Source organism: Notolepis coatsorum (genome assembly GCF_963971535.1).
Source record: "Notolepis coatsorum genome assembly, chromosome: 13".
NCBI classification, from domain to species: domain Eukaryota; kingdom Metazoa; phylum Chordata; class Actinopteri; order Aulopiformes; family Paralepididae; genus Notolepis; species Notolepis coatsorum.
Genome location: NC_140177.1, coordinates 4324094 through 4341217, shown reverse-complemented (window position 1 = coordinate 4341217; position 17124 = coordinate 4324094). Strand labels below are relative to the sequence as shown.

Here is a 17124-nt window from a genome sequence, read left to right as displayed (position 1 = left end):
TACCACACTACAGAAGGTTAACCCTTTCACTACCACACTACAGAAGGTTAACCTTTCACTACCACACTACAGAAGGTTAACCTTTCACTACCACACTACAGAAGGTTAACCCTTTCACTACCACACTACAGAAGGTTAACCTTTCACTACCACACTACAGAAGGTTAACCCTTTCACTACCACACTACAGAAGGTTAACCTTTTCACTACCACACTACAGAAGGTTAATCTTTCACTACCACACTACAGACGGTTAACCCTTTCACTACCACACTACAGAAGGTTAACCTTTCACTACCACACTACAGAAGGTTAATCTTTCACTACCACACTACAGAAGGTTAATCTTTCACTACCACACTACAGAAGGTTAACCTTTCACTACCACACTACAGACGGTTAACCCTTTCACTACCACACTACAGAAGGTTAACCTTTCACTACCACACTACAGAAGGTTAATCTTTCACTACCACACTACAGAAGGTTAATCTTTCACTACCACACTACAGAAGGTTAACCTTTCACTACCACACTACAGAAGGTTAACCTTTCACTACCACACTACAGACGGTTAACCCTTTCACTACCACACTACAGAAGGTTAATCTTTCACTACCACACTACAGAAGGTTAACCTTTCACTACCACACTACAGAAGGTTAACCTTTTACTACCACACTACAGACGGTTAACCCTTTCACTACCACACTACACAGGGTTAACCCTTTCACTACCACACTACTAGACTGTTAACCGTAACTGGGCAGTGATCTGAGATTCAGATAGTGATATTTTTGCACATGATTTATGCACTTGTGAAAAAGTTAAAACCCCTGTCTGTGGGGGTGCTGTAGCCTCCATATGTCTACAAGATTCAGTGATTTAAAAAGGAACACACCAACATTATATGAAATGCGCTTACTGTCTTCGACCAGAGTCAGACAAGTAGATAGATACCAATTTCCTCTTTGTAAAATGGTAAATTTAGCACATTACAATTTCTTGTTCCTCACATTCACCCATTCACTCACACACCGATGGCGGAGGGAGCAATTAGGGGTTAAGTGTCTTGCTCAAGGACACTTCGGCACGCTGCCCAAGAGGAGCGGGAATCGAAAACCGGGAACCTTCCGACTACCAGACGACTGCTCTACCTCCTGAGCCACTGTCGCCCCCCTCTGTGTGTTCAGTAGAAAGCTATCCGGCCGCAAGATAGCCTAGTAGCACAGCGTGAATGAATGGAAGCGTATATGGACCAGCTAGGCTAGCTGTTGGCCAAAAACACCTCTCCGGTTTTTAGTCTCAAGCTAAGCTAGTGGTCCGTACCTGCTTCCATTCATTTGTGCTAAGCTAGGCTAGCTTGCCGCCGGATAACGTGAAAAAGATCAATGCGTTCCACAACGGATGTCTCTCGATGATGCATCTTTTGGTCAGAAAACATCTCCAATAAACACTAAATGTTGCAACGCGGTGCTGGAAAGGAAACGGCAGACGGCTCGCTCCTGTGGCTCCGACGTGTCCTCAGGACGGACCAGGACCGCACGCCTACAGAGACCTCAGGACGGACCAGGACCGCACGCCTACAGAGACCTCAGGACGGACCAGGACCGCACGCCTACAGAGACCTCAGGACGGACCAGGACCGCACGCCTACAGAGACCTCAGGATGGACCAGGACCGCACGCCTACAGAGACCTCGAGACGGACCAGGACCGCACGCCTACAGAGACCTCAGGACGGACCAGGACCGCACGCCTACAGAGACCTCAGGACGGACCAGGACCGCACGCCTACAGAGACCTCAGGACGGACCAGGACCGCACGCCTACAGAGACCTCAGGACGGACCAGGACCGCACGCCTACAGAGACCTCAGGACGGACCAGGACCGCACGCCTACAGAGACCTCAGGACGGACCAGGACCGCACGCCTACAGAGACCTCGAGACGGAGCTGGGAAGAGGAAACGAGGACGGCCAAAAACAACCGGGGGCGGAGAACTGCGACCTCTGGACTGAAAAACAGGAAACCTAACTTGGGACGAGGAACAACATGCTGCACAGGAGAGGACCAGGTGTAGAGGAGAGGACCAGGTGTAGAGGAGAGGACCAGGTGTAGAGGCTAGGACCAGGTGTAGAGGCTAGGACCAGGTGTAGAGGAGAGGACCAGATGTAGAGGAGAGGACCAGATGTAGAGGAGAGGACCAGATATAGAGGAGAGGACCAGGTGTAGAGGAGAGGACCAGATGTAGAGGAGAGGACCAGATGTAGAGGAGAGGACCAGATGTAGAGGAGAGGACCAGATGTAGAGGAGAGGACCAGATGTAGAGGAGAGGACCAGATGTAGAGGAGAGGACCAGGTGTAGAGGAGAGGACCAGATGTAGAGGAGAGGACCAGATGTAGAGGATAGGACCAGATGTAGAGGAGAGGACCAGATGTAGAGGAGAGGACCAGGTGTAGAGGAGAGGACCAGGTGTAGAGGAGAGGACCAGGTGTAGAGGAGAGGACCAGATGTAGAGGAGAGGACCAGATGTAAAGGAGAGGACCAGGTGTAGAGGATAGAGGACCAGATGTAGAGGAGAGGACCAGATGTAGAGGAGAGGACCAGGTGTAGAGGAGAGGACCAGATGTAGAGGAGAGGACCAGGTGTAGAGGAGAGGACCAGATGTAGAGGAGAGGACCAGATGTAGAGGAGAGGACCAGGTGTAGAGGAGAGGACCAGGTGTAGAGGAGAGGACCAGGTGTAGAGGAGAGGACCAGATGTAGAGGAGAGGACCAGGTGTAGAGGAGAGGACCAGATGTAGAGGAGAGGACCAGATGTAGAGGAGAGGACCAGATGTAGAGGAGAGGACCAGGTGTAGAGGAGAGGACCAGGTGTAGAGGAGAGGACCAGGTGTAGAGGAGAGGACCAGATGTAGAGGAGAGGACCAGATGTAGAGGAGAGGACCAGATGTAGAGGAGAGGACCAGATGTAGAGGAGAGGACCAGATGTAGAGGAGAGGACCAGATGTAGAGGATAGGACCAGATGTAGAGGATAGGACCAGATGTAGAGGAGAGGACCAGATGTAGAGGAGAGGACCAGATGGAAGCAGATAGTCGCAGCCTTATGTTCCACAGGGAATGAAGAGGCTTAAGTAAGTAAGTCAAACTCTAATCAAATAATAAAGCCACGTCCCTTTAACCAGGGACACCATGTCTGTCAAAATTATTATGTAACCTGAATGAAAAGAAATTATATCTGCGGTCAGTCCGGGGAACGCCTTGGCGTCAGAAATCATTAGTACATTCGGTCCGCCTTGGCGCTCAGGGCCGTCTTTGAGCGACACACAAGGATAGTCTGTAGTAAGAAATAAAAAAAAACTAGCTGGTGGCTGCATCAAAAGAGGAAGCAATGAACGCTGATGGTGGTTAGGCGCTAACCACTAGGCCCCAACCGTTAGGGTGACAGAGAAGCGGCTATCCCACCAACACATTTACATTTAGTCATTTAGCTGAAACGCTTTTATCCAAAGCGACTTACAAGTTCTGTACGACAGGTCATCAGGAAGGGCACAACTCTATCAGCTGAGTAACAATGTTCATCAAAGTGTTGAGTGTTACAGTGTAGGTTAGTTTATTAGGACAAGTGCATTGACAGTAAGGTTAGATTTTTTTTTCAAATTATTATTATTTTTTTTTTCATTGTTTCAGATAATGGTTGAAGAAGTGCGTCTTTAGTCGACGGCGAAAGATTGGACGTGATTCGGCTGTCCTAACTGGGGTGGGTAGTTCATTCCACCATTGTGGGGCAAGGACTGAGAAACGGCGGCTTCTCTTTGATGACCCTCCCGGAGCTCGGATAGGAGTGGGTCTGAGGCGGCCAGAAGATGCAGAGCGTAGGGGGTCTTGAGGGTGTGTAGTTAGAGACCATCGACCGGAGGTAGGCGGGAGCGGTTCCCTTTGCCGCACGGTATGCCAGGTCAAGGGCCTTGAAGCGGATTCGTGCAGCAATGGGGAGCCAGTGCAGGTCCCTAAGAAGTGGGGTGACATGGGCCGACTTCGGTAGGTTTGAGATCAGGCGGGCCGCTGCGTTTTGAATGAGTTGAACACACTCCTCTGCCTGGGGGGGGGGGGGGGGGGGGGGGGGGGGTTCGAACGTAGTCTTTGAGGTTCCATGTGTGATGATCAGACGCGCCATGTCTGATTCACGCATTTCTCACGGCATCAAACTCTCGACGTTGACTCACTTGACTGTGTAATATTATGGGTATATACCAGGGGTCAGCAACCATTGCAAGTGTGTAAGAGAGGAACCTTTTTGGAAATGTTGCAGTGTCCTCTCATCCCCGCGCTGAGTTACCTCTCTCACAGCCGTTGGCAGCTGCACAGACTGTCATTTATGGCAGGTTGACTGATATATATCAGGGATATTTCAGGGTCAGAGCCAATCAGAAGGGTCAGTCTGTTGTTGTTGTTGTTGTTTGCTGAACAGTGAGTGTTAAACGCCATTTTGAGACCAAACATGAGAAAACGTTAAAGGATGAGGCAGACAAGGCTAAATGTGTCAAGCATCTCATAAAGACGGCAGCATTCTTGTATATATTGCTCTTATATAATTATGAGAGGAAAATGGTTATTAAAACTATTGCTATGCCCCGTTGCCTATATGGATGGAATAGAATTACAGATCTGGGCATTTAACTTAATGTTAACCTTAATGTTGATCTGGCACGATTTTACAATGGCACTTCGTATCAAAAAGGTTGCCGACCCCTGGTGGTATATAAATGATAAATGGCTGCATTTACTGTATATAGCACTTTTATCCTCACATTGGTTTGTTCCTCACATTTTACCCGTTCACTCACACATTCGCACACCGACGGCGGAGGCGACCATGCGAGGTGCCAACCTGCTTATCAGGAGTAGTTAGGGGTTAAGTGTCTTGCTCAAGGACACATCGACAAGCTGCCCGGGGAGGAGCGGGAATCGAACCGGGAACCTCCGGATTGGCAGACGATACCGGCGTCGCCCCCGTATACTGATGCGTGCGCCCTCGTAGGACAGTGAATGTTGCGGGCGAGCCTCATTCTAAAGCCTCATCATCTCTCCACCTTGTCGGTATCACGGTGTTTTCTGGCCATCGTGATACTGTCTGTGGCCGAGTGGTTTGTATTCATGATTAGGCTGCGTGAAGTAGAACAGTTCCGTTGTTTCCATTGTTCCGTGATGATCACCGTGGCTTTCTTTCCTGTCGCTGTAATCTGTTCATTGTTATTATTGTTATTCTATATTTGGTGCGTCTTGCTGGAAGCTTACTGTCCCAGCAGAGACAATTATAAGTCTTGAACTGGAACAGGAAGCGCACAGCGTACGAAATAATGCTGCTAGAGTTACATTAATTAAGGCCACAAATGAGATGGCAGGCAGCGATTGTTGTAATTGGTAGATATTTTAGATCGGCCAAAGCCGGGTATTTCAGGACACGGTTATCGGATAAAAACTTCTGAATAAAAAAAAGAGACAAATCACTGGCCTCAAGACGCGTCTCATCATCACCTTCTCTTAGTAAACCCCTGCTTGTTCCTCAGTGTGAAGCGACTTATAAAGCTATATATAAATACCATCTATTATTAAATAATAATAATACTAATAACAAAAAGCACGGGGGAGGAAATGTCCAATGTCTTTTGTGGTGTTTGTGATAATATAATTTGTTAAAAAAAAATTGGTTCTGTATTTATTTTCTTTCTTATTATTATTCTATTGTCATTTGGTTATTGTTACTATTATTATTGACTGGTGTTGTTCTGTTTATTATTATTATTATTATTATTATTACTGTATTATGTGCCGTCATGTTTTGTTTTATATTCTACGTTAAAAAAAAGAGAATACAAAAATTTGATATAAAAATAAAATAATAATAACCGTCCATTCTTTGATTACGTTGAACAATTTCTGGATGTGGAGGATTATACGGTTGAGCTAAAAGAACAGTCTGAAAATCCCTAATAATAATAATAATAATGGCTCCACATTACATTTCCACCATAATGACATCTGCTAGAGACACAGTTTGTTCTCTTAACCCTCTCACTGCCACACGACAAATGGTTACCCCTTTCATAACCATACTACAGACGGTTAACCCTTTCACTACCACACTACAGACTGTTAACCCCGTCACTGTGACAACCCTTTCACTACCACACTACAGACTGTTAACCCTGTCACTGCGACAATACAGAAGGTTAACCCTTTCACTGCCACACGACAAATGGTTAACCCTTTCACAACCATACTACAGACGGTTAACCCTTTCACTACCACACTACAGACTGTTAACCCTGTCACTGTGACAACCGTTTCACTACCACACTACAGACTGTTAACCCTGTCACTGCGACAATACAGAAGGTTAACCCTTTCACTGCCACACGACAAATGGTTAACCCTTTCACAACCATACTACAGAAGGTTAACCCTTTCACTACCACACTACAGACGGTTAACCCTTTCACTACCACACTACAGACTGTTAACCCTTTCACTACAGACTGTTAACCCTTTCACTGCGAAAATACAGAAGGTTAACCCTTTCACTGCCACACGACAAATGGTTACCCCTTTCACAACCACACTACAGACGGTTAACCCTTTCACTACGGTTAACAGTCTGTAGTGGTAGTGATTTTGAAGGGTTAACCGTCTGTAGTGTGGTAGTGAAAGGGTTAACAGTCTGTAGTGTGGTAGTGAAAGGGTTAACCGTCTGTAGTGTGGTAGTGAAGGGTTAACCGTCTGTAGTGTGGTAGTGAAGGGTTAACCGTCTGTAGTGTGGTGGTGAAAGGGTTAACCGTCTGTAGTGTGGTGGTGAAAGGGTTAACCGTCTGTAGTGTGGTAGTGAATGGTTAACCGTCTGTAGTGTGGTGGTGAAAGGGTTAACCGTCTGTAGTGTGGTAGTGAAAGGGTTAACCGTCTGTAGTGTGCTAGTGAAAGGTTAACCCTTTCTAGTGTGGTAGTGAAAGGGTTAACAGTCTGTAGTGTGGTAGTGAAAGGTTAACAGTCTGTAGTGTGGTAGTGAAAGGGTTAACCGTCTGTAGTGTGGTAGTTAAAGGTTAACCGTCTGTAGTGTGGTAGTGAAAGGGTTAACCGTCTGTAGTGTGGTAGTGAAAGGGTTAACCGTCTGTAGTGTGGTAGTGACTTAATGTGTTGCACACTGATTAACATGTCTGTCTCGTAAACTCACATTTACACACCGACGGCGGAGGCAACCATGCAAGGACACTTGCTCAAGGACACTTCGACCGACGACCCCCCCCCCCCCCCCCATCAGCAGTGCGACCACATTGCTTCAGTTGTGTGTGCGTGTGCGCGCGTGTGTGCGTGTACTTACGTCACTGTAGTTCTCTCGGATTACTTTGTAGATTGAAGGGATCAGGGAGCCTTTGTCTCTCAGAGACGCGGCATAGTTGGACACAGCGCTGTCAGGGAGGGTCTGACACACACACAGAGACACACACACACACAGAGACACACACACACACACACAGAGACACACACACACACACAGAGAGACACACACGTTAGATGTGAGCTGCCTAATGTCCATTGATAAAAAATCTTTTCAATATGCCAATAATAGACACAGGGCAAGTTGTCGATGGGTCACTAGTAGCCAACCTATTGAATAACTAAACATTAATTGATTCTACACAGTAGTAGGCGATCAATTATATTTCATAAAAAAGGGTCAAAGCTATACTGAAACTTCTACAAAAAGCTGAAGAAATATCTTCCAGTATTTCACTATGACACTGTAAAAAGAACGTCACAGAGAGAGAGAGAGAGAGAGAGAGAGAGAGAGAGAGAGAGAGGAGAGAGAGAGAGAGAGAGAGAGAGAGAGAGGGAGAGAGAGAGAGAGAGAGAGAGAGAGAGAGAGAGAGAGAGAGAGAGAGAGAGAGAGAGAGAGAGAGAGAGAGAGGAGAGAGAGAGAGAGAGAGAGAGAGAGAGAGATGGTGGGGGGGGGGGGGGGGGGGTATAGGGTTAGCTGGGCAAAATTAATGAGGATTTCTATTGGTATTTCTATTTTTTTCCATTGGTAAAATGTGAAAAGGGCCAGAAATAATGCAGCCGACACAGTGGGCAGTGTTTCCCATATATAGGCTGTTTTGAAGCCACCGAGAGCCAAACGCAAATAGATTTCAAACAGAGACACGATAACGGCAACAGCGCTTCTTGTGTTCCACAGTATGTTGCCTTATTTACCCATATCATCTAAACCGCTAGAACGGCCATTCCCACATTCCAATCTACATTCTCGAGTGGCCCGTTCGCCTGCTGCCATAGAATGGCGTCGACGACGTGCCGCTTTGATGACGAGACTCGGCGAAAGTGGAGTTAAAAGTTGAAGTTTAACGATTCCTCTGCATTTTTTGGACCCCGTCCTCCTAAGACGCTCGGGAGCAGTGGGCGCCGGCACCAGTGGGGGCGCCTGGGGACCGAGTCCAGGTCTTGTGGAATGCAAGTGGAATGAAAGAGACTGGATGAAATTGTGAGCAGGGGAGGGGGGGGGAGAGAGAGAGAGAGAGAGAGAGAGAGGAGAGAGAGAGAGAGAGAGAGAGAGAGAGAGAGAGAGAGAGAGAGAGAGAGAGAGAGAGAGAGAGGAGAGAGAGATGATTAATGGGACTGTCAGAGGCATCGATCAGCTTCCTCTGAGAGGTAAAAGTTATTCATTTTGGATGACGGACTCACTCTCTCTGTGTGTGTGTGTGTGTGTGTGTGTGTGTGTGTGTGTGTGTGTGTGTGTGTGTGTGTGTGTGTGTGTGTGTGCGCGCGTGTCTCTGTGTACGCAGGTTATTAGGGCTGCACGATTAATCATTTTTTAATCGAAATCGCGATTTGGAATGATGCAATTATCAAATCGCCAAGCCTGCAATTAAATTTTTTTTTATTTTTATTTTTTTTATTTAACCAGGAAGTCCCATTGAGATACAAGATCTCCTTTGCAAGGTAGACCTGGCCAAGATGACAGCAATAACATTTGCAATACATCACACAGCAATAAAATGTGCGATACATCACACAAGAACATAATAAATGTGCATGTATACAATACATCACATGTAAACACAAAGCAGAATAGTCTACATGATAGTAAAAGTGTATAATACAGGGTAATACAGTAATTTTGCAGTTGGGACCTGACTACAGAAAGCAGCAACATTCTTCTTGTAATTTTTTTTTTAAATATGTTATAATCGCATCGCAAATCGCAATCGCAATATCTGTCAGAATAATCGCAATTAGATTATTTCCCAAAATCGTGCAGCCCTAACGCAGGTGCACGCACATGCACACACACACACACACACACACAGTGCAGGAGGAATGATAATAGTATGCACAACAAAATCCTATCTCATGGAAAATCATGTCTTATCCCTCATCAAGTCGTTGGCTTTGTCTCTCCAATCACATTCAGGTGATTGGTTTGTCCGAGGGAAGGTTTGTCCGAAGGGAAGCAACAGTTGTGATTGGAGGATCAAGATAAGAGGGCCGGGAACGTGCCGTTCCTCGAAAGCACCTCTCTGATGATAACAAGCATTAGACTTAGAGGAGGTGATTCCGCACAACAGGGAAAAAAACAACATTTAACAGATTTAGTGCCTCTTTGCAGGCGAGCCGAGCGCTACCGGAGTCTCACGGCCGGCACAGAGAGACTCAGAAGGAGCTTCTATCCCCAACAGGATGCTCAACGACTCTATGCAACATTAACCCGTCCACTCTACATTAAATTGCACACACATCCACACACTCACTTTAAACACTCAACTTAGACACGACTACACCATATTTTTATAATATTATTTATTTTTTATATATTTATTACTAAAATAATTTGCACTACACTACTGTTTTGCTCAAGGACACTTCCGACACGCTGCCCAGGCAGGAATCGAACCGGGAACCTCCGGATTACCAGGCGACTGACTGCTCTACCTCCCGATCCACTGTCGCCGAGCAACGCCAGGGTCGTCAGGGTGGCAGCAGCTGAGCTGATGGAAGGCGAACACCTTCAACATAGTTGTTTCCTCGACTCAATTTATACCGACCTGCTGCTTTCAGCGTCTGCACCACCTGCCCTACACTGTAATCATAACTACCTCATATACCACAGTCTACTGTACCAGTATATTACTCTGTATGATAGCATGTGGTGCTCTATATACATTCATATTGACTGAATATATATATATATATATATCCATATCCGTCTGAATACATACCTGTATATAATCCTTCTATATACACCTACGTATACACCTGGATATAACCCATATAGCGCTTTATGATAGCATGTACAATAATGCTGTATATATATATTATATATATGTATTATTTATTAAAAAAAAGAAAAAAAAAAAAAAAAAAAAAGAGGGTGGGGCTTGAGGTAGGTCAACTGGACCATACTGGATTGGATCACCTGTACATTGTATATTTCTGTTGCACTTTACGGTTACATTTGCTCTCTGGTTGGACGCCAAACCTCTTTCCGTTGTTGCCGTACTGGTGCTGTGTGATGATGACAATACATTTCAATCTAATCTGAAGGGTTGAAATTGGCTGTTTTTGAAGTGGGAGCTTGCGAGGGTTAATCACAGACGACGCAACAGTGAGTGAGTGAGACAGACCTGACTAGCAGCACACAGAGACCTAGTAGCAGTGAGTGAGTGATGTAGACCTGGCTAGCAGCACACAGAGACCTAGTAGTGAGTGAGTGAGTGAGACAGACCTGGCTAGCAGCACACAGAGACCCAGCAGTGAGTGAGTGAGTGAGACAGACCTGACTAGCAGCACACAGAGACCTAGTAGCAGTGAGTGAGTGATGCAGACCTGGCTAGCAGCACACAGAGACCCAGCAGTGAGTGAGTGATGCAGACCTGGCTAGCAGCACACAGAGACCCAGCAGCAGTGAGTGAGTGAGACAGACCTGACTAGCAGCACACAGAGACCCAGCAGTGAGTGATGCAGACCTGGCTAGCAGCACACAGAGACCTAGCAGTGAGTGAGTGAGACAGACCTGGCTAGCAGCACACAGAGACCTAGCAGTGAGTGAGTGATGCAGACCTGGCTAGCAGCACACAGAGACCCAGCAGTGAGTGAGACAGACCTGACTAGCAGCACACAGAGACCTAGCAGTGAGTGATGCAGACCTGGCTAGCAGCACACAGAGACCCAGCAGTGAGTGATGCAGACCTGGCTAGCAGCACACAGAGACCCAGCAGTGAGTGAGGCAGACCTGGCTAGCAGCACACAGAGACCTAGCAGTGAGTGAGGCAGACCTGACTAGCAGCACACAGAGACCTAGCAGTGAGTGAGTGATGCAGACCTGACTAGCAGCACACAGAGACCCAGCAGTGAGTGAGACAGACCTGGCTAGCAGCACACAGAGACCCAGCAGTGAGTGAGGCAGACCTGACTAGCAGCACACAGAGACCCAGCAGTGAGTGATGCAGACCTGACTAGCAGCACACAGAGACCTAGCAGTGAGTGAGACAGACCTGGCTAGCAGCACACAGAGACCCAGCAGCAGTGAGTGAGTGATGCAGACCTGGCTAGCAGCACACAGAGACCCAGCAGCAGCAGTGAGTGATGGAGACCTGACTAGCAGCACACAGAGACCTAGTAGCAGTGAGTGAGTGAGACAGACCTGACTAGCAGCACACAGAGACCTAGTAGCAGTGAGTGAGTGATGCAGACCTGACTAGCAGCACACAGAGACCTAGTAGTGAGTGAGTTAGACAGACCTGACTAGCAGCACACAGAGACCCAGCAGTGAGTGATGCAGACCTGACTAGCAGCACACAGAGACCTAGCAGTGAGTGAGTGAGACAGACCTGACTAGCAGCACACAGAGACCTAGCAGCAGTGAGTGATGCAGACCTGGCTAGCAGCACACAGAGACCCAGCAGTGAGTGAGTGATGCAGACCTGGCTAGCAGCACACAGAGACCTAGCAGCAGTGAGTGAGTGATGCAGACCTGGCTAGCAGCACACAGAGACCCAGCAGCAGTGAGTGAGACAGACCTGACTAGCAGCACACAGAGACCCAGCAGCAGTGAGTGAGACAGACCTGACTAGCAGCACACAGAGACCCAGCAGCAGTGAGTGAGACAGACCTGACTAGCAGCACACAGAGACCCAGCAGCAGTGAGTGAGACAGACCTGGCTAGCAGCACACAGAGACCCAGCAGCAGTGAGTGAGACAGACCTGGCTAGCAGCACACAGAGACCTAGACATTCTAAACCTCGCTACTAGGGATGAGTCTATTCGAATCCTAACGCATTTATGCTTCCGCCTTCGCGTTTTTGCAAATCTGATTGGCCACTGCTGTTTCTGGTGCGATCTGATTGGCCACTGACGTTTCTGGTCATGCGACATGTGCGCCCAATCGCGTGACGCGCCCATTTCCGCCTCGACCAGCAGCAAACTACCTAACGCCTAGTTTATCACTGGTTAAGCTTATAGGCGACTCTTTCGAAGTTGGTTAAGGTTAGAGTTTGGAATCAGGGCTGGCGTTCTATCGCCCTGCTCTAAGACAAACTCTAACCTTAACCTTAAAGAGTTGCCTAAGCTTAACCAGCGAAAGAACTTGCCGTCACACGACCAGAAACATCAGTGGCCAATCAGAGCGCAAAACGTGAACGCGGAAGCATAAATGCGTTAGGATTCGAATAGACGCACTAGGGATGGGTAAAGGAGAAGCCAGTGGGGGAGCTCCCGTAGCTCACCGCATATCTCGGCGCTATTTCTGCGTCGGGGAAAACCGTGCTCGTCACGGATCTGGGGGACACGAGTTTGATTCCCGGACCCGCCGTCATTTCTCAGAATGTCTTCCCCTGCTCTACATCCCATTTCAACCTGTTTCTGTCGGTCATGCTTGACCAGAAAAGCGATAAACGCAAAAAAAAAAAAAAAAAAAGGAGAAGCCAGTGAATGCTCGAGTATAATAAAAGCGTATCGTCAGTCAAAACAGTCAGTTACCATTTGTAATAATTACATGACGTCCACTCCGTCAGCAGCAGGTCTCTCCGCTCATGGCACGGCGTGTCCGTATCAATGGTCTCTGAACGAGTGGGTGGCATGGTGTTGGCACAAACACTAACCGCCGTGTGTATCTTTTAGATACCGCTAAGCTAGCTGTGGTCCAACGCAAGCAACTTTCTGCGGCAACGTTCTACTATCCATAGAACTAGGGTTGGGTACCGTTCACATTTGAACCAATACAGGTACCTAACCCAACGGTAGTTTTTTCTCAAATGATTTATTATCAAACGGGGGACCCTGATGTAAACAAGACGAAAGTCTTTCTCAGGTCTGCATCCCTTTAACAATTGTGTGTATTGAGCCGTACTGTATTATTGTACCCATTCTGCAATCTGTTAAATAAAGGACTGTGCGCACACGTGAGACAGAGAGAGAGAGTGAGCGAGTGAGTGAGAGACCGAGCACGAGAGCGAGTGAGCGACAGAGCGAGAGAGCACGAGAGAGACGGAGCACGAGAGAGAGAGAGAAAGAGCGAGCGAGCGACAGCACGAGAGAGTGAGAGCGAGCAAGAGACAGAGCACGAGAGAGAGCGAGAGAGACAGAGCATGAGAGAGAGTGGGAGACAGAGAACGAGAGAGACAGCACGAGAGAGTGAGAGAAAGAGCGAGCGAGCGACAGCGCGAGAGAGTGAGAGCGAGTGAGAGACACAGCACGAGAGAGAGCGAGAGAGACAGAGCATGAGAGAGAGTGGGAGACAGAGAACGAGAGAGAGACAGCACGAGAGAGTGAGAGCGAGCGAGTGAGAGACAGAGCACGAGAGAGAGATAGAGAGCACGAGAGTGTGTGAGACAGAGAACGAGAGAGAGAGAGAGAGCACGAGAGTGAGAGCGAGCGAGTGAGAGAGAGAGCACGAGAGTGTGTGAGAGAGGGACTCTGCCAGCCAATCTGATAAGCAGCAGAATGTACTCAAAGAAGCACTGAATACTGATTCAAGGAGATGTGCTCAGTGCTCATTCCGTCTGTCCACGGCACACAATGCTTATTTAAATCCACCAATAAAATGACACACATAAGATTTAAATATCTCAGATGTTCAACAAAGGTTCCGCACATAAGCCCCCCCCCACACACACACAAGCTTACCTTAAACTCTGATAACCACTCCTCTACCACTCCTTGGTCCATAGCCAACATCTTCCCTCGTCCGCAGTGGGGCCACCTCTACCTGGAGAACACACAGACACACATCATTAACACAGACACAATTATTACACACACACACACACACATCATTAACACAGACACAATTATTACACACACCATTAACACAGACACAATTATTATCACACGTACACACATCATTAACACGGACACTTATTCACACACACACACACATCATTAGCATACACAATTATGAACACACACATCATTAACACACACACAATTATGAACACACACACATTCCAGACAGACACACATCATTAACACAGACACAATTATACACACATCATTAACAGACACCCATAATTAACACATACACACATCATTAACACAGTTATTAACACACATGCCCACACACACACACACACCACATTCATCTGCCTGCCGTTTGGTCTTCTCTCTTAGGAAAGATCTCTCTCTCGCTGGAGGCCGAGTCTGCCGTTCAATCAGATAAAAAATAAAAACACACTTCTTCTCCCAGTGACACACAGACAACAGACAACAGAGTCAACAGACATGTCTATCTCTCTGGACACACAGACAACAGACATGTCTATCTCTCTGGACACACAGACAACAGACATGTCTATCTCTCTGGACACACAGACAACAGACACATGTCTATCTCTCTGGACACACAGACAACAGACACATGTCTATCTCTCTGGACACACAGACAACAGACACATGTCTATCTCTCTGGACACACAGACAACAGACACATGTCTATCTCTCTGGACACACAGACAACAGACATGTCTATCTCTCTGGACACACAGACAACAGACACATGTCCATCTCTCTGGACACACAGACAACAGACACATGTCTATCTCTCTGGACACACAGACAACAGACACATGTCTATCTCTCTGGACACAGACACATGTCTATCTCTCTGGACACACAGACAACAGACATGTCTATCTCTCTGGACACACAGACAACAGACATGTCTATCTCTCTGGACACTGACAACAGACAACAGACATGTCTATCTCTCTGGACACAGACAACAGACATGTCTATCTCTCTGGACACACAGACAACAGACATGTCTATCTCTCTGGACACTGACAACAGACAACAGACATGTCTATCTCTCTGGACACAGACAACAGACAACAGACACATGTCTATCTCTCCGGACACACAGACAACAGACACGTCTATCTCTCTGGACACAGACAACAGACAACAGACATGTCTATCTTTCCGGACACACAGACAACAGACATGTCTATCTCTCTGGACACAGACAACAGACAACAGACATGTCTATCTCTCCGGACACACCGACACAGTCCCGGAACACAGACACCACTCACCACACTGAGCCTCCAGGTCCCAAGCACATGCTGCAATTCACCCACATCAAATAACACATGCTGTGCCTCTCAAGTAGGTGCGCCCCTCGTCCCCTCGTCCCCCCTCCCCCCCGCCCCCTCGTACCTGCGGCAAGTAGCTAGCGTGCCGTCGACGCGCCGTTCACTCATTCGTAAAAAAAATTCAAAAAAATAAGATAAATCACCACGCGAGGAGCCGAACTGACGTACGGATGGAAAACCACATATTCTGCTGCAACACCGGCGCGTTGAGGAGCAACATGAAACTACTGTAGCAGCACCTCTGGAGGCAGCGTGCGGAGGAGAGAGCAGTCCTACCAGATCTCTCTCTCTCTCTCTCTCTCTCTCTCTCTCTCTCTTACCAGATACCAGTCACACAGATCTCCCTCTCTCTCTCTCTCTCTCTCTCTCCAGATACCAGTCACACAGATCTCTCTCTCTCTCTCTCTCTCTCTCTCTTACCAGATACCAGTCACACAGATCTCTCTCTCTCTCTCTCTCTCTCTCTCTCTCTCTCTCTTACCAGATACCAGTCACACAGATCTCTCTCTCTCTCTCTTACCAGATACACAGATCTCTCTCTCTTACCAGATACACAGATATCTCTCTCTCTCTCTACCAGATACCAGTCACACAGATCTCTCTCGCTCTCTCTCTCCTACCAGATACCAGTCACACAGATCTCTCTCTCTCTCTCTCTCTCTCTCTCTCTCTCTCTCTTACCAGATACCAGTCACACAGATCTCTCTCTCTCTCTCTTACCAGATACACAGATCTCTCTCTCTTACCAGATACACAGATATCTCTCTCTCTCTTCTACCAGATACCAGTCACACAGATCTCTCTCGCTCTCTCTCTCCTACCAGATACCAGTCACACAGATCTCTCGCTCTCTCTCTCTCCTACCAGATACCAGTCACACAGATCTCTCTCTCTCTCTCTCCTACCAGATACCAGTCACACAGATCTCTCTCTCTCTCTCTCTCTCTCTCTCTTACCAGATACCAGTCACACAGATCTCTCTCTCTCTCCTCTCCTCTCTCCTCTCTCCTCTCTCTCTCCTCTCTCTCTCTCCTCGCTCTCTCCTCTCTCTCTCTCTCTCCTCTCTCTCTCTCCTCTCTCTCTCTCCTCTCTCCCTCTCCTCTCTCTCTCTCCTCTCTCCCTCTCCTCTCTCTCTCTCCTCTCTCTATCCTCCATCTCTCTCTCTCCCTCTCCCTCTCAAGCCTCTTGTTGTGGTGTTGAAAACGGGAGACTTGGTTTAGGGATGGTTCGGTTGTATGCAAATACCTGTTCAAACATGGGCATGCATACATGTGATGGGCAGTATACTGTATCGTCTACCGTCTTGTTTGTTGAAGCGAGGCACTGCTCTGTTGTTACGTTGTGAGCGATGCACTGCTCTCTTAAATTACAAGGTAATTTCATGTTAGAGCGATGCTCTGTTGTTGTGAGCGACGCACTACTCTGTTGTTCTATAAGGTAGTTTAGAACTGTACTTTGTAAGAAACTCAGTGTTAAGAGCGAT

At 47.5% G+C, this 17124-nt stretch overlaps 1 protein-coding gene across 2 annotated transcripts in view; it reads right to left on the bottom strand.

Annotated features, from left to right (window-relative positions):
* The window catches only part of hycc1 (hyccin PI4KA lipid kinase complex subunit 1), a 114227-nt gene that overhangs the window by 44371 nt on the left and 52732 nt on the right, over nt 1-17124 (bottom strand). For both annotated transcript variants that reach the window (XM_084327549.1, XM_084327550.1), the window contains exons 2-3: nt 14176-14257; nt 7379-7480 (exon numbers count right to left, since the gene is read on the bottom strand). In XM_084327549.1, coding sequence (XP_084183675.1) covers nt 7379-7480; nt 14176-14226 — 153 coding nt within the window. In that variant the 5' untranslated portion in view covers nt 14227-14257. The remainder of the gene's footprint in view (nt 1-7378; nt 7481-14175; nt 14258-17124) is intronic.